The following is a 23,746-nucleotide window of genomic DNA, read 5'->3' on the forward strand; positions in this document are numbered from 1 at the left end:
TGTTTATTGATTATGGTGAATGAGAGATCGTTGGGTTTGCATACTGGCTGCTGAGGGAAAAGCAGAAGCAAACTGGAGGACAGTGGAGAAGTGACGAGTTTGAGATTTGACACCCACTTCTTGAGATTATGGTGGCTGTGAATGAGAGATCGAACCACTGGCTGACGTCCACAACCTGGAGCTCAATGCTTTTCAAATACATTTCATATACATAAATAAACATTCACACAAAAAGCTCCATCATTGTCAATATATACAATTGCTCTCATATAAAGGCTCCTTTTCATAGGTTAGTCTCTTTCCAAAAAAAAGTGGTATTCTTTGGTTTCTATGTGCTAATATTTGTTTCCTTATCAGGGGTTCTGTGATTAACTGCTTAACGAGTAGTATTGTGATTCTGGAGCAAGAAGTCATTGCCAAGTCTGGGGTATCAGGAGTGGGGCAGGCCAGTCAGGTCCATCTTTAAGTTGAAGATAATGGAAAACTCTCCGGACAGTAGTTGGTGGAGGCTTATGCCGTCATGTGCATAAACCCAGTGTTCACCTGTCCAGTCGTAGCGCTTCGGCCCACTGCAAACAGAGGAGACATGAAATTCAAGGGATTCTACTGTGTTCTAGGTTGGAAAATATGTACTGTATGTCTATAAACGGTACCATCTTTTCCCTGCATTGTGCGGTATCAGGCAGGCTTTAAGGATAGTTTAGGTTATAGTGTTGAGCTGCATAAGGAAAACTGTGAGGGGCTGCTCACTAAGCTCAAACTGTTGTGACACCTGCTCTCTGAGTGCTCTGAACAGCACTTTTCCACATGATGCAAGACACTGGTCCTGTTTCCTTCCATGATTCAGACTTCAGATAACCAAGCCATTTCTCTATGACAGAGTCTGTGTAATGCTAATCCATCTCTATGTGACTATTGTCTTGTAGGAATGGGCATTTCAGGAAAAAATGCTACTTGATATAAACTTACTTAATTTGATGAAAAAGATGACCACTGATTGGTGATCTGTGGATGGGCCCCCATCGTCTCAAAGAGATTCTACTTAGAACTTTTTGATGGTTGTAGTAGTCTTTGGATACTTCTCCAATTTGTACAGAAGCAACTATGTAGTCCATGTCACAGTACTGTGGCAGATGCTCTTGTGTACTTTTGTCAGCTCTGTCTGCAAGCTGACAGCCATTTGGTGCTTTCTGTGCCCCTAGCCTTTTTGTTGTGTGAATGGCTGACTGGATTTGATGTGATGTAAATTGAGAAAAACAGATGGAAAAAAATACTTAAGCAAATTGCAAATTGCAAAAAAATCTTGGTACTGTGGATCATGTTAATTATGAATATCTGGGATCTGGATCTGGATCTGGAACTGGAACTGGAACTGGTGACATCTAAAGACTATGTGCAGATCAGTTTTTCAACCTGTGTTTCAACCAGAGCTGCACTTAATTACAGAAGCAATGAACTGAAATGCTATCTCCTGATGTGAAGATGAAAAAAAAAAAAAAAAAATCAAGTACATAGTGTGCTTATCTTACATGATTAATTACAATTAACATGTGCTGATGTGAATAAACACATTTTCAAATTGAGTATTCTACAATCTTACTCTTTCTAGTGCTTCTGCTCAAAGTCATTTTGCTTGTGTGTGAGTCCTTTGAGCTAAAAAACACAGACCTCATGGTCTGTCCACCTCAGTGTGTCTTCCTAAAAAGATTAAAAAACGGTGAGGTAATGAACAGAATGCGCTTTGAGAAAAAGTGCCTCTATAGTCTCTTTCACACAAAATGACAAAGCTGGCTTACTGCTGGCTTTGACTTGTGTGTGGAAGGGTCAGTCTGGCACTTCTGAGACCACCAATAAGCTGCCTTCTGACCTAGTTACAAAGCTGTCTTTCTGTGCTATGTTGTAGGAGTACTTTATTTTAGGATTAATTAGGAGTTACACATTACTCAGTGAAATGTGGTATGCTGTATCATGAAGAAAACAATCAGGAACAACCATATGCCATCACTGTGTTTACTCCCCAGCTGAAAGGATACCGCTGCTGCTGCTGACTCCTTTGTTCTTAAAGTCTCCCTCAGTTTTGCAGAGGACTGACCTGCATCACTAACAGCTGTAAGCATGACTTCCATTGCTTTAGTGAGCTTTCAGATGAAGATATTTTAAGAAGTAAACTTAACTTGTATAGCTGTCCCACTCCAAAGGGCCCCCAGTCTGTTTATTAGAATTTGCATTTGACATTACAGAATTGTTTGTCCAAATGTTTTTCATTGTGTTTTTTTTTTTTTTTTTTTTTTTATGACCCCTTTATCCAAGAAACTGCCCTGACATAATCAGCACTAAGTGTCAACACTGACTGATGTTTTTGTAGGTGGCGAAAGCTGCTACGTTAGACTGATTTGCAATGCTGCTGCAAATCAGCTAAAGCAGCTAACGTGTCAACTGAAAACTACATCACAGCAGCTGGACATGTCAATCACCAGTGACTGTTTAGCGGAATTCAGATTCCTCTGCTTACAGAAATCAGCTAATATCAGACTGAAAAATGGAGTGGGAACAAAATGGTCATTCAGGCTAGTTTGGAACTTGCAGTGATGTGCTTTTCTAATGCTGGGATAGTTGTCCCTTCTGAAAAGGGCTCAATGTTATAGCTAAAATTTACTAATACTCTCCTGACTGAGGCATTCTTCTTGCAATTGCAATCATACAAATATGATTAAAAAAATGACTCAAATGTTAAATGATACAGACATCTGCTTTATCCATCTCTGTGAAGCACCTTTTGGGGTGAACAAACGTGTTGTAGTGAAACTCTCTGGTCTTACCTGGTGGGAGAAGACAGCCAGATCTGTCTGTTTGGTGTCTGTTTGTTAATGACATAGGTCCCATGGTCACCACCAACCTTCACCGTCAACACACCACTCTGTAGATGCATCAGAGAGACAAAAAGCAAGAAATGAAACTGACAAACTGAAATGATCCTGTAGAATAAGGAAAGGACAAAGCAGCTACAGCTGGCTTTCTACAGGTTTAAGAAATTTAAGACTTTGCAAAACCTTTTTAATGCTACCTGGAATTTCATGAAGACCAATTTCACAGCAAAGATAAACTGTCAAAAACAGCCTATTTCCGACTGAAATGAAAGTCTAAACCCATAGGCATAGGCAAAAGGATACTAACTATGTTTATTAAAATAAATGTACTGGAAGCAAAACACGTTTGCAATGTTGTAACAACCCTGTCCCAAATTAATCTAAGACGTCATGTGTAGTAATAAAGTAATGTGACCAACCAAGCAGAAAAATAATAAAAAAATAAATAAATTAAATTAAATTAAATTAAATTAAATTAAATTGAATTAAATTACATTAAAACAGAACTGACGCTCCAGCTGGTCCCTGTCGAATCTTTTGTGAAATTACTAAATTTTCAACATTGCCTCAACTAAACATAAAATGTGCAATGAAATAGTGAGGGAAAAAAATCACTATTAAAGAGAACTGAAGTCATTTTAACACTTGGGACTGAATTTGGGTTTAATCCCCGGAAACATGAATCCCAGGAATAGCCATCCAAACCATTTCCTGTTTCCTAAGAAATATTACAACAGGAAAACTTTTCCTTGAAACATTTAAAACATATTGGAATAATAATTAACTAACTAATTAAACACAAAACGCCATGGGTTTTTCCACTTAATACGCTCTGACTTGTGGCACTGCGCAATGACAGTTAATGCAGTTAATATGGTAGCTTCCTTTTAGCCCGTCAAGTTCATCTGTTGTAGGCTCTACTAGCATCTAAACTAGGCTAACACAACACAATATCTGCCACCAGCTTTGCATGGAAACACTTTAAAAAAAAAAATAAACAAAGAGGACAAGTGGTTTCCTGTGAGATTTAGAGTCTCAGCATGACAAAATTCCAGTATGGCGAGATGTGCCTATCAGAGCAGCACCAAACAGACGGCCACAATCTCACGAAGAATCCATCCAAAATCTCACACCAAATAAGAGCTTTCGCTAATGGAGAAAAAGACAAGCTGGCAGTGAAGTTACAAGACATGGTGAACTGTGGTGCACACTTTTCACTTAGTACTGATGAGTACACTTCTTCCCAGAACAAAAAATTCACAAACTTGAGTCTGCATAATTCAGAGACACATTGGAACCTCGGCATGATCAGCATTCAAGGAACCATGGCAGGCAAAATAACCAAAATTTTGAAAATGAATGGCAAGAAAACTACTGGTGAACTTCATGAGCTGGCTCTCTTCTCTGCTGTTTTGTAACTATGGTATGCTAAGCTTAAGTACTGTAGCTATGCAAGGCTAGGCAGAGCTTTTTGGGAGAAGGGAAAGCATGCATGCACAGCAGCAGTGCACGTGCATGTGCAGAAGACATGATTAGACTGAGGGCAGTGCTTCCTTGAGGTGATTGGTTTGTTTGGAGCTGCATCAACATGGATTTTAACAAATGAAATTACAGCAAGCATCTGCTTGCAAACAAAGGGGCCACTATCCTTGCCTTTCTCTTGGTCTCCTTACTCACTAACCCTGCAGCAAAGTAGTGCACAAAAATATTTTTTTGTCCAAATATCATCAAGACTAATAATTGTAAATGACATTTGCGATTACAATATTTAACCCTTTAAAACTATATGCATAATTGCATGTTTAGCTCTAACATCTACACATACATGCTAGAGGTACAACAAGATGCATTAGTGACCTGCTGCTTAATAGAGTGAACAACTGATGTTAGTCTACCTTTCAGCCTGAAAGAGCTGGCAAGCCAAGTGAGAGCTGCTTTCATTTTACAGTGTGTTTTGTGTGCGTTGTTTATGGCCCCATATGTTACTGCAAGCAGCTGAAAAGGGGGTCAGCTGCCAAGTCAGGAACACCAGCCAATCAGTCAGCGCCTGCAGAGACAGCTACTGTCCGAGCACTGATTTAAAGAAAACACTCCACTGCTTTATTACTCACTCCTTTACAGACAACTGACAGGGTAAGGTAGAGAGTGATGCTACAGGAGAGAGAGAGCATCAGAGAGAGAGAGAGAGAGAGAGAGAGAGAGAGAGAGAGAGAGAGAGAGACATGGAAGGATAGGAAGAGAGAAAAATAAAAAGACATGAGGAGATTTTGAGACAGTTATATAGCTCTTCCTGCATTGTACATCTCAGAGGAAATCAAAGCACAAGTACAACAAATATACAGCATACAGGTGTGCCATTTTCATACCCATACTATTATTATTATTAGTAGTAGTATTGCTGTTGTTATTATTATCATTAATATAATAATAATAATAACAATAGTAATAATAAACTTTATTTATAGAGCACTTCTCAAAACAGGAGTTACAAACTGCTTAACAATAACTCAATAATAATAAATAACACAAGTAATAAAATCCAACATAAGATAAAGGTTGATGATAAGATAAAGCACAATAGAATAATTAAGAAGCTGCCAGCATCAGTTAAGAAAAGCTAAACTGATATCAAATGTACACATGACTTGCTCGAGGGGTCGCATGTAAATTGTGAATAATAGAGGACCAAGAATGGACCCCTGGGGGACCCCCCAAAAGAGAGGAGCAAAGGAAGAGGAGGCATCTCCAAGCATCACTGAGAAGGACTTATTTGACAGATAGGAGATGAAACAGTCCTTCAGACGGTTAATCAGGAAGTCATGGTCCACTGAATCAAAAGTTGAGCTGAGATCAAGGAGATGGCCTGCATCAGCTGCAAGTAGCATGTTGTCAGAAACCTTGACCTGTGCAGTCTCAGCACTGTGTAGGGAGCACAAGCCAGATTAAAACATTTCAAAGATTTCATTTAGATTTATAAAAGAAATCAGTTGAGCAGATTGTGCCCTTGTTTAGTGATCAGATCAGTGAAATATGAATGTGAATATGTGTTCCTTAAGTGATAAGTGAACATTAAATCTTTTAAGGAAGCAAGGGAAACACTGAGTTTGTCTTTCTTCCATTTCCTCTCTGCCCTCCTGCAACTGTCTCTTTAAAATCTTTAAATTTCCATTCATCCAAGGTAAGGAAGAAGGTTTCAGCTTTTCAACTCTGACAGGAGCTATACAATCTAAAATATTTATGCATGAATGGTTAAAAACACTGACACACTCATCTATGGTGAGGTCAAGCTGTTCACTGGAACTAAAAACCATATTTGAGGGAGTAAAAGCTTGGCAGAAACGAGGAACTGAGTGAGTTCAGGGGTGGAGACGGCAAAATCCACCAAGTTTGCATCATCTACACAGAAGCCATGGGCGATGACAAGTGAGTGACCTTGAGCTGCTTCACGTGTTGAATCAAACTTAAAGAATCTAAGAGAGAATGATAAAATCAGAGGCAAATGAAGTGGAAGAAGGGCAGCACACATATATATTAAAATCGCCAAGAATAACAACAAAAATAATGACTGATAAAAGGTCTGAAAATTCTTGAATAAAACCCAAGATGAGCTCCGGGGGTCTGTAGATGAGCAATTTAAGATCCTCAAAAGGTGGAGAAAGTGCCAGATGAGACTGAACAGCTAAAATCCTTTGTGAATCACTGCAAGGCCACCCCCTCGTCCTGTCATTCTTGGTTGGTGGAAAAATAAATAATCTGGGGGAGGGGTGACTCAGTAAGATGAGAGCAGTCATCACGATTTAACCAGGGCTCAGTTGTGACAAAAAAAGTCAATATTATTGGCCATAATAATATCCTGGCAAATAAAACACTTATTAGCAAGTGATTTTTCATTCAGTAGACAGAAATTAGCTGATTTAGCAGCAGAGATTGAAGCAGTGGTTTTGACCATGATAAGATTGTTTCTGTGTAGAGTGTGAGTGGAACTTGGTGCCTTTGCACACTGCCTTTCAGTGATCCTAACAGAAATGAACAAATTAATAATGGAGACTGTGGAGACTGAGTCAGTAGGACCCTCAACGTCAAGGATAGGGCTATGAAAAGCAGAACACGTATGCTGGGCAGAGCCTGCTAGGGAAAACACCAACTGAGGTCAAATTGTGAATCAGTCTTCCAGTTCCTTTCTACTTAAGATTCAACCCATCAAGCCTAAACATGTCCCACTTGGTCCAGAAAGAATTAAAATCGCTGATATAACCAAGCCCAGTAGCAATAGCAAAATTTTGCATTCACAGGTGCAGACTAAAGACACGGCTAAAATGCTCAGAGTTCTTGGACATACTGGGAATCAGACCAGACAAGACACACCTCCTTCCCATGCTCTCAACGGTGGAGGCTAGAGACTCAAGTTCATTCTGAAGCTTGATTGACATTACGTCATTCATGCCAGAATGCGTAATTACTGCTTGCACTGTGTCACAATCAAATGATTGAATCCCCAACTATTAAGATCTCAGGATGCTCAGATTTCAGGTTGTGCTCATAAACAATAATTTTTCAGTTGAGGATATAGCCAGACAATAATAAGCTGGGCGTGTGCAGGTGTGCAGAGTAATTGACTACCTGGTCTGCTGCCTACACCCAAAAAGACGCAGAGACAGCAGCGGGAGGCCATGGTGAAGGAGACGAGCCTGACATTGAGAGGAGTGGGCCAGCAAACTCTGATACCAGGGGTGACAGCCAGGGACATTTGGAAGCTGATGAAGAAAACAGTGAGCCAGTGGACGAATGGAAAGTGGGGAGAGGACTGGCTCAGGAGGGAGTTCCGCCAGAGGAGAGAAAAAGTTACTGAGTGAAAAGTCATCCCCACTGGTACCAAATGGGACACAGAAAAGAAGGAGCCTTTTGTGACCCTTGACTACTGATGACCAGGAAAGTGAGGCCAGGCCGGGGGTGTCAGGGGAAGCAGCAGCTGTAGAGTCTGTGGCCTGAGACCGCTGGCTACTCGCTAGTTCGAGGCATGCCAGCCAGGAACACAGGTCCCCCTGCCACTGAAGAAGCTCCTCTATGAGGTGTTCTAGGGATCCCAGTTTACTCTTCAGCTCAGCAACCTCCGTTGACGGGGCCATCAGAGGAATCCCAATGGTTGAATACCCGGAGCACCAGGTGAGTTGCTTGGCTAATAACTGGCCTCAATGCTAGAAGACACATCCAGTAGCTTTCCGTAAGTCCTGAATCATCTTCTTCCACAGCAAGGGGGTTCATGGTAAAAGCTGTTTGGCTTAGTCTTCAGGTTAAAAGCAAGCCTAACTAAGCTGGAGGCTGGTAGTCGGCTCAGGCAACTAAGGTGATGTCAGTGTGATCGGAGTAATATAGCACTGACAGAGACTGCAAAGACGCAAATCCACTTGGTAGAATGTAGATCCACTTAAAATGGCTTAAAATGAGAAAACTACAACTTAATAGTGACCGAAGATCGTCAAGCCAGTCAAGCCATGGCAGCCATCTTGCTGGAGCCTATGTGACCATCTTTCTTGAAAAATTCTACATTCCATTTTAATCTTTTATTTTTTTTTATAGCATGTTTACTAAATTAACAAAACACAGCAACTAGCCCACTGGTTTTAACTATACTTCTGGCTGATTGTACTTGATTTATCATAATATATTATTAATCCTTAATTTACCAAATTATTATAGAATCTTCTTACTTTGCTTAGTACACATAGTTAGTAATAGCTGGATACAATATTTAATTTTTAATTTAAATTTTTTAAAATATTTTGATTTAAAAATATGTTTATTTTCCCTTTCCCTCCAAAACACCATGGGGGCCTAATGAGACATGCTCATGGGCCAGATTTGGCCTGCAGGCTGCATCTCAGACATCTCTACTTTAAATAGGTATTCACACATATATAAACATGTTTTAACCAAACCACTAAATTCATGACTTGGAAAACCATGCTAGGCAATGCAGCTTAAAACTGTATGCCTGCTATTTTCCTGATTTAAAAAATGTATAGATGAAATACGCTTGAACTAGTTATCATTTGCCTATAGCATGCATTACATTTGTTATTTCTACAAATTGGTATCTGGTAAAAGAAGGCAGGCCAATAGAGCATGAAAATTCATGCCTGTATGTTTCAGGAGGAAAAAAAGGTGCCACAGCAGGGAGATATGTTGACATCACCACATGCCTGGTAGCATCACATTGCACACACAAGCCAGACTACTGAAGTACAAATGTCTTTCAACATTATTTTTTAAGTGATAAACAACTGTGAAAAGTCTCAAAACACTGACAAAGTGGGTCCTGTTTCATAGAACCTTTGTAGAACCACAAATCCTTACATACTTTACAGTGTTCTCTTTTTTTTCCCTCCCATCCATTTGCATATGGTTGGTGAGCGTGATTTTTACTGCAGTGATTTCATGCAGTGTGTGATTTCATTAGCTGCTGAAATGCAGTCAAGCACAATCACAGTCATGTTTATACTGCTGTAAAATGAAAGGGTTCATGCATGCAGGGGGTGACTTTGAGACTTCTTGCTCAAACAAAGAGACATCTCACCAGGCAGTAAAGGTGGCTAGAGTCAGTCTGCATGTGGTTCAAAGGGACAAGTTATGAATTTTTAAACATACTTCAGCCTGCCATGCTATTGTCCATTTTATTGTTTTGTTTGGGCACTAGTTGCCCACCCAGCTATCCAGTCCATTGGTTCAACAAGAAATAATTCATGTCAATGGAGCAGAACTGTAAAGCCTGACAATGCAGTGCTCTCTGGTAGGTGATGGCTCCATTAACAACAGATAAGCAGATACATTGGAAAATTTCAAACTTTGCGCTTGGTGTACCGTCAGATGCTACAGGAAGTGGCTACTGGCATTGAAGCTTTTTACTCTAGATATCATGTTGCCGAGTCCAACACAACCTGCAACTGCAACAACTTGCTTCCCGTTTGCTGCCTGTTTCAACCATGGTTATGATTTGTCACCATACTGGATCTTGCAAACCAATACTTCTGTAGCTGTCACAAAATAGCCAAAACAAGCTATTCCTTCAATTACAGGGTGGTGATGTCATGACTATTAATCTATGATTCAATCTGTTGGCAGAAAGAACTGCTTTGAAAATTTTCGCAAGTCACATTGAAGGAAGAATTGTATACAAGGCATAAGGCTGGTGGTGGCATGTAAGCTAGGCCAGCTAAGTTATTGTAGTGGAGTTTTCCATTAACACTTCTGGTGATTCGCATTTCCAGTACCAGTCTGGGTGTGCCGAGTTGTGCCCAAGACAGACCTCTAAAGAATGTTGGACTCCCCCTCAAGTGTGCTGCAGCAATGTCAGAGGACTTGGTCATCATTCATTAGTCGGAGAAAAATTAAACTGTTCTAAAAAGAGCTGCTTACAACCCAGAAAAAGCAAAGCAAGGCTCATGAAACTTGTATTGCAGTTGATAAGCTATCCATGCAAAGAAGTAGTTTTTAAGTATTTCAGCACGTCTCTTAGTTACACAAATATTGTTCATGTGAAGTAGCCATTTCAAGTTGGGCTTGTTGATTTTTTGAAAATTGCAGGGCACTGGTAGAGAAGGGAAGAAAAACTAAAAGAGTAAAACAGAACAAAATAAAAGAGTAGATTTATTGTCATTGCACAAGCACAACAAAATTAACTTTTCAGCCTCCAAATTAAATGCTATAAAAACAATAAAAGTAAGAGGTAAAAATTAAATTATTGTATCATTCAGTGCCCGGCATCCAGAGACAACTCACTGAAGCGCTTTCCTATTAGTTGCTGTGCAGCTTAGGTAGCACACAGGGATGCGGTGTGTGAGAATGCTCTCTGTGGTGCAGTGGTAGAAAGTCACCAGCAGCTGTTGGGATAGACCAGCGTTCTTTGAAGTCCTCAGGAAAAACAATCATTGCTGTGCTGTCTTGACCAGTGCAGTGGTGTTAGTGGGCCATGGTCCTCTGAGATGTGGATGCCCTGAAAACTGAAGATGGGCACTCTCCACTCCGTCTCCATTGATTAATACTGGAGCGTACTCTGAACACAGCTCACCAGGTTCTCCACCTCGACTCTGTAGGCTGATTCATTGTTGTTGGAGATTGCACCAATCACTGCTGTGTCATCTGCAAACTTAATGGTGTTAGTGGCAAATGCAGGGACACAGCTGTGAGTGAAGCTACAGTAAAGGATGGGGCTCAACATTTATCCTTGTGGTGTGTCAGTACTCAGTTATAACAGAGAATAGATGGGGTCCCAGTCGTACCACCTGACGACGCTCTGACAGGAAGCTCAGGATCCAGCTGCATAGTGATCAGTTGGGGGTGAGCTCGCTGGGCATGACAGTATTGAAAGCAGAGGTGTAGTCTACAAGTAGCATCCTCATGTACAGTGGTGGAAAAAAGTTTTCGGACACCCCATGCATTTGTGAAATATTGCATTAAGAATCACTCTTAGGTCTTCAAGTGCAGTTTCTTTTAGTACAGTCACAGCCAAAATACTAAACAAATCCATCCAATCCAAAAAAGCCATTAAAAACTTAAAATTGATTGGTTACATAAAAATACATAAGAAATTTTGAGTATTGGGTCATTTTGGTACCAGTGATGAAGGTCGTTCTTTTTATTAAAAGACACATTTTTGTTGCCAAACTTCGTGTCTATATAAAGCCAGCACATTTGAAAATTCTTCAAACACAAAAATGGCTAAAACAAGGAACCTAACGCAGGAAACACGCCTGAAGATAAAGATTCTCAGCCAGGAAGGGTACAGTTGCCGCCAGATAGCCAGGAAGTGCAGATGCAGTCCTTCAGCAGTTGGATCCACTCTGCAGAAACACAGACGAACCAGCAGCTTGGAAGACAAACCAAGATCTGGGTGTCCAAGGGTTTCTTCAGCAAGAAATGACCGCATCCTGATCCGCATGTGCAGGCAAAACCGCCGAATGACATCACAGGAGCTTCAGCAGCAGTGGTCAAACCAAACTGGTGTCCAGTGTTCCACCCGCACTGTACGTGGCCGACTTTTAGATCATAGCTTAAGGTCCTACAAGACTATCAAGAAGCCCCTGATCAATGAGAGACAGAGGCTAGCCTGGCGTCGTTGGGCCCAGGCACACAAGAACTGGACAGCCAGGAATTGGAAGAAGATTCTGTGGTCAGATGAGTCCAGTTTCCAGCTTTATCTTCCTCCTACTAATGTGAGGGTACGTAGGAGGCCAGGTGACAAAAAAATAAAAAAAATATATATAATTTGTATTTGTTTGTATCTGCTTAATGCAGCCACATATTTTGAAACACAAAAAAGATTTTTCCACAAATATTTCATGATAATATTTGAGATTGTGTAAAATTTTAAGGGTGTCCGAAAACTTTTTTCCACCACTGTATGTGCCCTGTCTCTCCAAGTGAATCAGGATAGTGTCAAGAGCCAGATAGATAGCATTCTCTGTAGATCTGTTAGCTCTACAAGTGGGAGAAGACCAGCCTTTCAAAGCACTTTGTTGTTGTTGATGCAACTGGACGACAGTCGATCACATTGTGGATGTTTGTTTTTTTCAGCCCTGGCACTATGATGGCTGATGTCAGGCACTGTTGCCAGAGATAGAGACAGGCTGACGATTCCTGCAAATACTTCAGCTAGCTGTTAAGCACACTCCTGAAGTATCCATCCAGGCCTCAGTGATAGTCTTGATGCCTTGCCACATGCTCCTAGTGTCAGCGCTGTTGAAGTGGTCTTCTACATGTTGTCTGTGGCATTTTTAATGCCTTTTTTCAGGTTTGACACTTCAACATGATATGCTGTAGTATTACTGGTTGAAGAAACAATATTGCATGTCTTTAGGAGATTTTGCAGTTCCTCTTCATTCACAGTGTCTGGTTTGGAAACATTTTTATAATATTTTCCACTGTGACATTATCCACACAGCAGTTGATGTACAGGATGGAAAGTGTGTGTACACAGTGGCTGTGTATTCCTCTATGTCTGTCTTTATTTCATGTTTGATCTTGTGGAAAAGAGCTCTGTATGCTGGAGTAATCAACAGTGAAAGATGGTCAGATTGTCCCAGGAATCGAGTAATGTATGACTGATGTTAGTGTACACTTGATAAGCAACCAAGAAGGCATCGTCTGACATCCTGCTGTTTACTGATGGACGAGTGCAAATGTGCCAGTGCTAGTTTGGCATTAGCTTGCAGGCAAATGTAAACAGCCATGGCAAAAACAACAGAAAACTCCCAAGGCATATTCCAGATCTGGAGAACAATAGCTCTCTATTGTACTCTAGTGTGTTTGGTACAGCAGTCATTGCTGCTCTTACCTGATTCCTTTGTCCGGTCTGTGCGGTGCATTGCCCAGCTCATTAGCTGTACAGACCAGTTGGGAACCGGCATGCTGAGCCACATCTCAGTAAAAATCAGCATGGAGCAGTCAGCCTTATTTCATCCATCTTGTTAGTGAGTTACTGGACATTTGCAAGGAAAACACTTGGCAGAGAAGGTCTATGGGCTGGCCTGCACCCCACCGTGGCATCCACACTTTTGCCTTCTCATCCGATGCCACCTTCATCTTCCTCCAGTCGGCATGGTGATCCAGGAAGCTGCCAGTGCATCCGGACACGCTACAGCCATCTTGTTCAACTAGTCAACATGCCCACAAGCGACCAGTGGGGCTTCTCCATCCGAGACACACCTTCAGGTACAAAACAGGTACCCCTGTTGTAATGGAAATACAAATCCCAGCTGTGCTGGTCTGATGTGCCAAGTCAAAATGAGTAGAGCCAAGCCAGCACATGTGTATGGAAAAACACTATGGCCCCACAATCAACTGCAGTTAATAAATAAGTACAGTAGTTATTGCTTAGTGCTCAAAGGTTATCTATATATGAATAGTTAATTCTAGGTACTTGAGTATTTGAGTACTTGTGCCTCTTCATTGTTAAAAGTAATGCTATGACTGTCTGTCTGGCTTGGAAATGGTATCTTGCTCCCTTGTCTTCTCTCCTCTTGGTCAGTCTGTCTTGAAATATTATTCCCTCTTGTTATGGGTCAGGGTACATGAGAGGTTGAGAAATTATTCTCTGCCCTTACCTCCAAATTGCCTTGTTTTTTATGCCTGCTTGCCTGCCACCTAAACAAGGGCTATCTGCCACCAACTTGAGAAGCCCTAATTGTGTGGACTCTACTGGGCAAGAAATCAATATGGCAATGGAGCCGAACAGCAAAACAACTGGCCTTGCCTGAAACTAGCTTCTGGAGCAGAGAAAACTAATGGGGTATGCACAGACACACACACACACACACACACACACACACACACACAGGCACACACACACACACACACACACACACACACACACACACACACACACACAGGCACACACACAGAAAGTCTTGGAGAGTAAACTACATTTTCCCCATCCTTATTGGAAACAGCAATAGCATGGGTTGGAGTGACCACCCTTACTAGGTCACACTTTATTTTTATAAGGATGTTAGGGTGTGACAGCAACAGCAGCAGCCATTTTGAATAGCACAAAAATTAACACTACACAAAGACTGACCGCAACCTTTCGTAGACCTGCAGCCACCACTGAGGAGTTGATGTTGTGAGCTATTACTGAATTAAGAGCTAATTCACTAATTTGCATCCCACCTGCAGATCAGTATTCATTCAAAAATACATACATCAACCAATCAAACAAATAATAATCGGTGAAAATAGCTAAGATCCTTGAGAAAGTTTGCCTCTATGCTGAACACTGATGGTGAAAATAAGCATATCAACCAGCATATCAATCCAATGTTACAAGGTGACCATGTTACTATGACACATGGTGGTGAAATATCCTCATTAGTTGCTCTCGGCTGTTCATCCAGAAAACTGTATTTCTATCTCTTCATTCATCTCCATAGTGTGGCAAAACAGCTCCCAAAATAACACTTTTAGCACAAACAATGAACTAGAACAAGGAGGACCATGACAATATGAAAAACCAACAACTCCCAGTATCCATTTGTTTTGTGTATTTACAATTATTTATGAAATCCAGTCAGGCTGTTTCCTCCTGGCACAAGGCTACTATCTTAAAGTTGGCTTTGGTTTATGCGCTAAAAGTGTTGAGGACCTCTTTTGCCATGCTATAGTTTAAATGTTTATGAAAGGTGTCTGAATGCAGCCTGAGGCTGTGAAGTTAAACTGCTCCTCATTTTGCTGAGGACCCTGGAAGACCCTGCAGGGCTGCTGCACCCCACTTTGAAAACCACTGACCTAGATCAACAATTCATGTCATTTCCCAGCAATATTGCTCTGAGCATTACAATGACAGTGATAATTCTCAATTCTCTTTACATAGTACATAGTGGAGAAAGGCAATGCATACACATTGTACCTACGTACATCCTTTAAATCAAAGCACAAGAACTGCATACACATTCACCTGTTTACACTCACATGGAAATATTGGGCTCGGGCTAAGTGTCCTGGATCTGCCAGTGATTAGAGAACACATCAATTTATCAGTCAACAATTCTTTCATGTGACCTCTGCCATCTCGAAAAAACTAGGCCACTCTCATACTTCTTTAAGTAGTTAATGATGTGGCCTCTCCTGCATAAAGAATTGTTTGGCAGCTGCCAAAGCCATTTGTGCTAGCACTTAAGTGAATAAATGAGGAACTGAGTGAGGAAAAAATGCTTAAAACATTTGACTTTTAACATGATGTAGCCATTACATCAGCCAATGACCTGCAGGAAACACTCCTCCATCAATATGTTGGTGAACAGCTACCTCTAGTGGAGAGCGACTTTGTGCCCTTTTGAATGGAATGACCCCTTTCCACTACAAAGAGGTGATTACTGACTTAATTTCAATGCCAGAGTAACCCGCCTGTTGTCCATAGGGCTGAGCGATATATCCATATCTTACGAATACTGTGATATGAAATTAGATATTGTCTGGGATTTCATATTGTAATATCATGATAAGCATGGCATAAGTGATGTCCTGGTGCTGATTTCCTGGTTTAAAACGCTGCATTACAGTGAAGAAATGCAAGGCTGTTCTAGCTGTTCTATTATTTGTCTTCACCTGCTTGGTCCTTTAAGTCCAAACTGTTTCCAAGAACCTTTGATACACCAAGATTAATTTTGAAAAATTTGATATTAGTGTCAATCCGTCTAATCAATCAATAGCTCCCTCCTCACATTCTTAGACTTGCCTCATATTTTTAGCAGTGCTGCATAAACATGTTGGCTCTATGTCTCTCCAAGTACTGAACTGAGTGACTGACTGACTCTGCCTTTGTGAAAATGGTGCAGTTTGCAATTTTGACCAGTAGGTGGTGTTGTCAGAGCAAGCTCTGCAGCTTGTGCATACACACACACACACACACACACACAGCATGTTGTACTATTGTCTGCCACTGGTTAAAATCTGAAAGTAAAGAAAAGTGTGTTTTATGATGGAAACAGCGGATTCAAGTGTCACAAGGCTCCCACTGAATTTTGTGGATTAGTTTGTCTCTGAGCCTCAGTTTGAAAATGTGGTGAAACAGCAGAGTCAGGGCATTTTCAGACTTCAGGCTCCCAGGTGAACTCAGACCAATTAGTCAGCATTTTTTGATCCAAATGAACTCACACCGCTCGAAAAAACAAACAAAACAAAAAACAAAAACGAACTGAGACAACCTGAGTGGTCTAAGTTTGGTTTGTTTGGAGTTGACTTTGTGGTCCTATTGTGAACGTGAAGTGGCCCCAGGACATTTCATGTGATGGTTTTACCTTTATGATCCTCAATACTTGCCATAGTCATGTGCATCAGAAAATGAAAATGGCTAACCACAGAACTGTTTGGTCAGAGAAGGAGATGGGTGTAGTTACTGAAATATGGAATGAGGACCACATAAAAGAACAACTCATAAAAGCACCAACATTTTTCTCTATACATAGCTTATGTTGCTGACCTGAATGACAAATGTAAAGTCCAGTCATGAGTTCCTTAAATGTGGTTAGGTTTCTGTGATAATGTTATGCCAAACTGAGTGAACAAGTCCCGACCTTAAACAGTTTTAAATGTGTGTGTTACTCTTCTAACATCAGACTCGCTGCCCCACAAAGGTGGCGGCATCAGTCTGACTATGGTCTAAGCAGTGACTTGGCAACACTTCCAAAAATCTGAATCTATGTTATTGATCAGGGGTTCTCAAACCTATTACTCAAAGATTCACATCTGATTTGTATTTGAGGTCAGAGGTCCTGAATTATTGGTGGAAAAAAAAAAAAAAAAAACATTAATAACTGCAGCCCGCCTTGGCATTTGATTCAACTTTGTATTTGAAGCCAGATTTATTTTTTGTCATTTCTCTAAAATGGAGCAAGATTAAAATGGGATTCTTTGTCAAAATATCCAGAAGTCTGATTATAGTCATATCTCAGTTTTGACCCAAAATGCCAGTACTGCAGTTTCGCCGTGGATGGCAGCACACATCCTATGTATCCCCACAATAAATAAAACTCAATAAAACACAAATGGCAACCAAGATTAATACTCCCTTCACCTCAGTTAGGAATGCTCGCAGAAGACGGTGCTGATCGGTAGGCTACTCATTACTGCCTTTACTGTCGGGCTAGTTTCTCTGCTCTGCTGTCTGCATTTCAATGAGGGCAGGGCTCTGCCAATCCACAAACACACACAGAGTAGAGTGGAAGAGAAAGTGAACCAGGTAATATGAGGATAGAGTTGATGAAAACTACACTCATTATATCACTGTAAGTGCAACAAAAGCTTTGCACCACCCCTAAAGCAAATTCTCCGGTGTTAACATTAATACCTGAACGCGGCAGCAACAAAACACAAAATAAAAAATGTTTCACTTGATAACTTATTGTATTCATAACACGAGGGATGAACTGAGTCTGGATCGACTTGCTGTTTGGCTGTTCAGATGTGAAGTGTGGTCCCAACTTTGAGAAGCCCTGATACGGCTCCTCCAAGATGCCAGTGACTTTGAAGGAGAAAAACTTACACTGAAGACAACATCGTAGTCTCTCCCTGTGAACGGCTCATCTGCCAGGTCTTCAAAGTATTCAGACAGGGCATCCAGTGTCTCATCAGCCAGCTTGTCATACGCTGCTTCTGTCAGCTCACTGTGGATATCACATGCATACTTAAAGGAAGGCTTCACTCAAAATGCAGTTTCTTTTGTTATGTAAGTGTCACCAAGTTGAGGACAGCAGAACTTCCAGCACAAATCATACTTGTAATGTCACTTGAGTGTTCCTTTCCCAGTTCAGCAGCTTATAGTTAAGGTATATCCAGTATTACATGATTACAGCATTAATGCAACTCTATTCACATGTAATGTAATTTAATGAAAACATGTTGCATTCTTCTTTTATTATAGGAAACAGTAATTATATCTTCAACCTGGAATAAAGCTGTATAGTGAGATCAATCTAGGCTTTCTGGACAGTCAGTGATTTCATTTTCATTTTACGTTCTTTTAGGAATGCTAAACAAGAGCCATCTTTTCACTACCTCACAAAATGCAGGTGAGCTCATGCATAGTGATGCCAGTTTCATTTTCATTGTCATACAAGGGTTTGCCCAATACTGCAGAGGGGGAGCTGAGGTGTGATATATATATATATATATATATATATATATATGTATATATATAGTACAGGCCAAAAGTTTGGACACACCTTCTCATTCAATGCGTTTTCTTTATTTTCATGGCTATTTACATTGTAGATTCTCACTGAAGGAATCAAAACTATGAATGAACACATGTGGAGTTATGTACTTAACAAAAAAAGCTGAAATAACTGAAAACATGTTTTATATTCAGTTTCTTCAAAATAGCCACCCTTTGCTCTGATTACTGCTTTGCAAACTCTTGGCATTCTCTCGATGAGCTATATAAATAAATAAATAAATAAATAAATAAATATATTTTTTTTTTATTTATTTTTTTTTTTAGGTAAACAGTTGTAAATGATTTTAAATGTACCTCAGGTTTGAGGTTTTCTTAAAAGAGTAACTAAACCCCAAACCCAAATCTCTCTGAAGCCTGACCTCTGTGGGTGAAAAGCAACATGCGTGGCACTGTTTTTGCTGCTGGTCAGATGCAATTTTAAGACATCAGTTAACTTTCGATGAGCATTTATCATCAATTTTTAGATTTCATTGACCAAATGATTAATTACTGATGCCTGGAATCGATAAATGAGTGGATAGTTACGGTAATCATTAGTTGGAGCCGTAATGTGGTAGATGAAGGCTACCTTTTCTCCAGATGGGACTGTTCTTCCAGTGCTGGGCATGTTAAGTGGATCTGTCGCCTCCATCCATCACCATCAAGTCTGCTCCTGAGCTCCTGACAAAGACAAAGACTTAGGACACTAACTGCAAAATGTGTATGTAAAATGTATTTAATGCTTGATTTGTTATCAAGATTTATTCAGATGTGTAAATCCAGGCTGATCTTACAGACACTAAACTGCCTCATTCTTATGATTTCTCTGCAATACTGTATCTACACCTCTTAAAACAGGCCAAACCCAAAACCTTTAGCCTACTTCCTCAGGTAAATGTGACATAAGTCTAACTAGGGATGGGAAAAAAATGTATTAGCTGCAAATTGCAACTTTGTTGATTATTTCTGTGATGTCATGCTGACCCTAGATCAAAACCTTGTCTCTATTTTAGACATATTTTTATTTTACTCAAGGTGGAAAGAATGCTAGAATGCAACAGAACAAGTGTGACCTGTTCAAACAAATCTTTTACTTCCCTATCTGTGGCGTAGCATCATGGAAATCCAGCTTTTCACCAAGGAAATACTGAGAGAAAAACACCTCCACACTTCAAATCAAGCCTGCATTAACTTTGGCTTTCATCATTTAGAAAGTAAAGAGGAGTTAAACATGAGCGCTACGGTCTGAAAAGTCAAGTACTACAGCCAACATGCAGCCCATGTCAACTTCAGATCACTCCGAAAAAAAAAAAAAAAAAAACACCACATGCTTTTTGTTCTGCTGGTTGGTTTCTAACTTCAGGCCTGCATTGAAAGTTAAAAGCTCAAATTCAATTTAACCGATGTGGTCACAATAACTGTTTTTGCTAGAATGTCTCAACTGTTTTCCATAGTGCAGTGGTTGAAATAAATAAATGAATTTAAAAAATGACAAAACAGTAGAAAAAAAGTTAGCACAACATTGTGAAATGGAATCGCAATAATCACAAAATCACAAAACATATCAACTAGGCATTCAAGTATCATGAACGGTATGGTATTGGGCAGTCCTGCTGATTCCCATCCCTACTTATGATCCACCAAACAGCACTTACTGGAATACAGTTTCAACTTGCTTTATTTGTTCCTAGTCCCAAATTGTGATGATATGGACAAAATCAAATATCACAATATCTTTGATCAAATACCTTGATATCAATATTGTGACGATATCACATGAATGACTGTTGGTGCTTTCATAAGACATTTACGGACAATAGATTTTTGCTAAACATTTATCAGTAATGTGGATATGATGACCAGGCAGGTAGGGACAAATATTAAAACAGCTACAACAGCCTAAGAAGTTCAGAAAATTGCATTGCTTTAATGTAATTCAGCGTTTAAAACCAGGTAAAGCCATGACTTATGCCATATCACGATATTACAACATTTGAAATCTGACATTGACTTAAAGTAAAGGTTGTCATATGTATGCCGCACTGAACAGAGGCTCCTGGCCACCCAAAACAGCAAGGATCAAAGACGTAGAATTTAGAGGTGAAGCTAGGAAGTTACTTTTTACTATTACACTGACAGATTTTTGAACAGAGTTTGGTGATACAGAGAGAAGGGGCATGTACAAGCTAATGCAGAACCAGCCAACTTACTTGAGCCAGAGGTTGAGAGATGGAGGGATGATGTGTGTGTTTGACTGACAGAGGAGCCCACACACAGCGAGACACACACCCGAGCTGAAATAACAGAAATAACGTGGATACGCGTATTAGCGGCCCCAAATGTGAAAGCAAAAGGAAATGTAGTGTTATGTCATGTTCTTAGCACAGCTAGCCACAGGTAGCTAACATTAGCCGGGCAGAGGATTGTTTCTGCCATGTCCAGTGAAGTTACCTGGCTGGAGAGACGCCGGGCCCCCGGGGCTGTCACCCTGCGGACAGCTGAGCTCGTAACGTGGCTGCGCTGCAGGGAAATACACCGAGTTTTACTGCAGAACCTCAGCATGGTCGCTGTCCTATAGTGAAAGCAGTTTGAATTGGTGCGTCCTTGTCAAGTTACTCAGAATTGACAATAGTACTTCCGGCTGCGACCTTCAACATAAAAGCCACACGCACGAACGCGTGTGTTTACAACAGACAAGATAAATAAAATAATGCATTCGTGAAAGAATATACATAATAAAAGAAAATTCGTCCACTGTTTGCAAAACGTTCTTTTGCATTTTTGGAGTGCCTGAATATATATGGACGTTTGGTCCCTGCCTGATATGATACACACACACACACACACACACACACACACACACACACACACACACACACACACACACAAGCACACACACACACACACACACACACAAGCACACACACACACACACACACACATGTGTGTGTCTATATAATTTATATATATGTATGTATGTATATATGTATATATGTATGTGTGTGTGTGTGTGTGTGTGTGTGTCTGTGTGTCTGTGTGTGTGTGTGTGTGTGTGTGTGTGTGTGTGTGTGTGCGTGTGTGTGTGTGTGTCAGATCACGGGTTCAAACTTTGTTGAAGTTATTTAGCGCTACAGGAACTCTTATAACAGGAGGTTTTCTTTGAACCCACATCGTTGATCTTAAATATAGCAGTTTAATACGAATAAGATGTGTTTTCTATAATTTTTTCTATAATTCTTTTATACTTTTTTGCAAATATTAAAATATGTTGCCATATATATGGTACTTTTTGGTATGTTTTTCTTTTTTATGTTCTGGTATTTTTTTTTTTATTTAAATGTATGTATGCATGTATGTATGTATGTATGCATGTATGTATTTTTTATACTAATTTCACCCCCAGCAAATTCAGTATCCAGTAAATGAGCAAGAAATTATCCGAAAATTAGGATGAAGAAAATAATACAGAATTGACAAGAAAATGACCATAAAATGTTAAGATATAAAAACTAATGGTTTTTTTTTTGTTGTTGTTGTTGTTTTTAATGACCAGAATGCTGTATTTATTATAATTAAACGGTCAAATCAGTGATTCTGGATCAAAGATCTTTAATTTAAATGCTTGCAGGGCCCCTAACATTGAACATTACTTACAGTGAAATTAAATGACTCCTCGCCCTGGAAGCCCCTCAAGGCAATAAGGTGTCAACCGTCTCACAGGAAACATTTTCATCTAGTTCAGCGACCTAAACATCAATCACTGTTTTGCAGGAGTGATTGATGTTAGCGCTTTTATTTTGAGAAGGACCATCGCTTTGGTCTGGTTCCGGAGTCCAACATCTGACGTAACTCAAGTCTCAGTCGAGCTCAGCATCGCCACCTGGTGGGCCGGAGTGGCTCAGTCTGTTCACGTTTTCTAGCGGTTTTTACCCAAAAATGTTTGCAAGTCATTTTTAAAAACACCGTGCACGACTTTTACTTTTTGAAATTTACGTTTGTGGACGAAATACTTGGCTAATAATATCAGTAAATTAGTTATAGTCTTTACCTTATATAGTTTGTCAGAATAGAACAAAATTGTATAAGGATTTTTTTTTTTTTTTTCTTCAGTATAAAGGTGACATCACTTTAAATGTCTGGCCAAAAACTTTAAGGATGGTCACAGTCACAAAAAAGATAGAATATAGATAGCCTGTATTATACAGTCTGTATATAGCCTGTGTTATATGTACATTGTTCATTTTGGTGACTGAAAAGATGACTAAAAGTATTGGTCAGCATCACAATTTCCAGAATGAAAACGAGATGAAAACTATGATGACGTAATGATGGTCTAGGTGAAAGAGGTGAATGAAAACACAGCTGCTGACCTCAGTCTGGAAGCAAACAGATAAATGGGCAAACGTAACTTTTGATATTACAGTATAAAAGCAAAAGCCAGATACAAAATCAAGAAAATGGACTGAGGAATGCAGACCAGTCTGTGTGGAGGAAAAAATGGGGGAAGTGATTTAGTAAAATTACATTAAACCTTTTGTTTGCATTAACTAAAATCATCTTTTTTTTATCAGTAAAAACTAGACCAAAATGAGTAAAATGCGCTCTGTTTTTGTCTGAAGACCAAACTAAATCAAAATTGGTTGTCACAAGTAACAGGATAGTCTCACCAAATGTGGCTGCACTTTCCATTTTGCACACACATGCGCACGCACCCAGCAGCCTAACCACCAACAAACACTAGATGTCGCCGTTCTCCTACAAAAGTCGAGTGTGTGGCTGCAGCTCGGCTGGTTACCGGCCAGTGAAGGAAATATCCACCTGAGGCATTACACCCTTGTCTTTGGAAGCAGACTGTGTTTTTATATTATTAGGGCCCGAGCCCTCCAGGGGAGACGGGCCCTATTGTTATTTCTGAATTAATTTAATCAATTTTATTTTTATTTATTCATATTTTTACAGCATCAAACATGCAATTCAGATGAGAATAACAAGAAATAGAATAAGAATAAATATAGAAGAGAGTAAACCCAGCAAATGAGAGAAATGATAAGAAATATGAGGGGAGAAAGCATTCATAGAGCTGAGAGTTTATAAAGTCAATTGAAATAAAGCAAGATTTTTATGATATATTTATTATTTAGGCCTGTCAACTCCAGGCTGCTGTCAGCTGTGA

At 40.0% G+C, this 23,746-nt stretch overlaps 1 protein-coding gene across 1 annotated transcript; it reads right to left on the reverse strand.

The window, feature by feature from the left end:
• Window positions 1-303: 303 nt before the first annotated feature.
• fxn (frataxin) lies at window positions 304-21,184 on the reverse strand. Its single transcript, XM_030060951.1, has 6 exons — window positions 21,025-21,184; window positions 20,784-20,867; window positions 19,163-19,254; window positions 17,902-18,022; window positions 2,820-2,917; window positions 304-569 (listed from the first exon to the last, which is right to left on the reverse strand). Exons 1-6 carry the CDS (start codon window positions 21,133-21,135, stop codon window positions 431-433), a joined length of 645 nt encoding a protein of 214 aa, XP_029916811.1. The 5' UTR covers window positions 21,136-21,184; the 3' UTR covers window positions 304-430.
• Window positions 21,185-23,746: the final 2,562 nt, after the last annotated feature.

The sequence above is a fragment of the Myripristis murdjan genome, chromosome 9 (genome assembly GCF_902150065.1).
Source record: "Myripristis murdjan chromosome 9, fMyrMur1.1, whole genome shotgun sequence".
Taxonomy (NCBI): Eukaryota; Metazoa; Chordata; class Actinopteri; order Holocentriformes; family Holocentridae; genus Myripristis; species Myripristis murdjan.

Excerpts from the sequence above, each read along its gene's own strand:
- fxn (XM_030060951.1), bottom strand. The coding sequence starts at position 21,135 with ATGCTGAGGTTCTGCAGTAAAACTCGGTGTATTTCCCTGCAGCGCAGC. Across the intron at positions 20,868-21,024 it reads CCCGGCGTCTCTCCAGCCAG|CTCGGGTGTGTGTCTCGCTG; the intron begins GTAACTTCACTG and ends CTGTTATTTCAG. Across the intron at positions 570-2,819 it reads TGGCTGTCTTCTCCCACCAG|TGGGCCGAAGCGCTACGACT; the intron begins GTAAGACCAGAG and ends CTCTGTTTGCAG.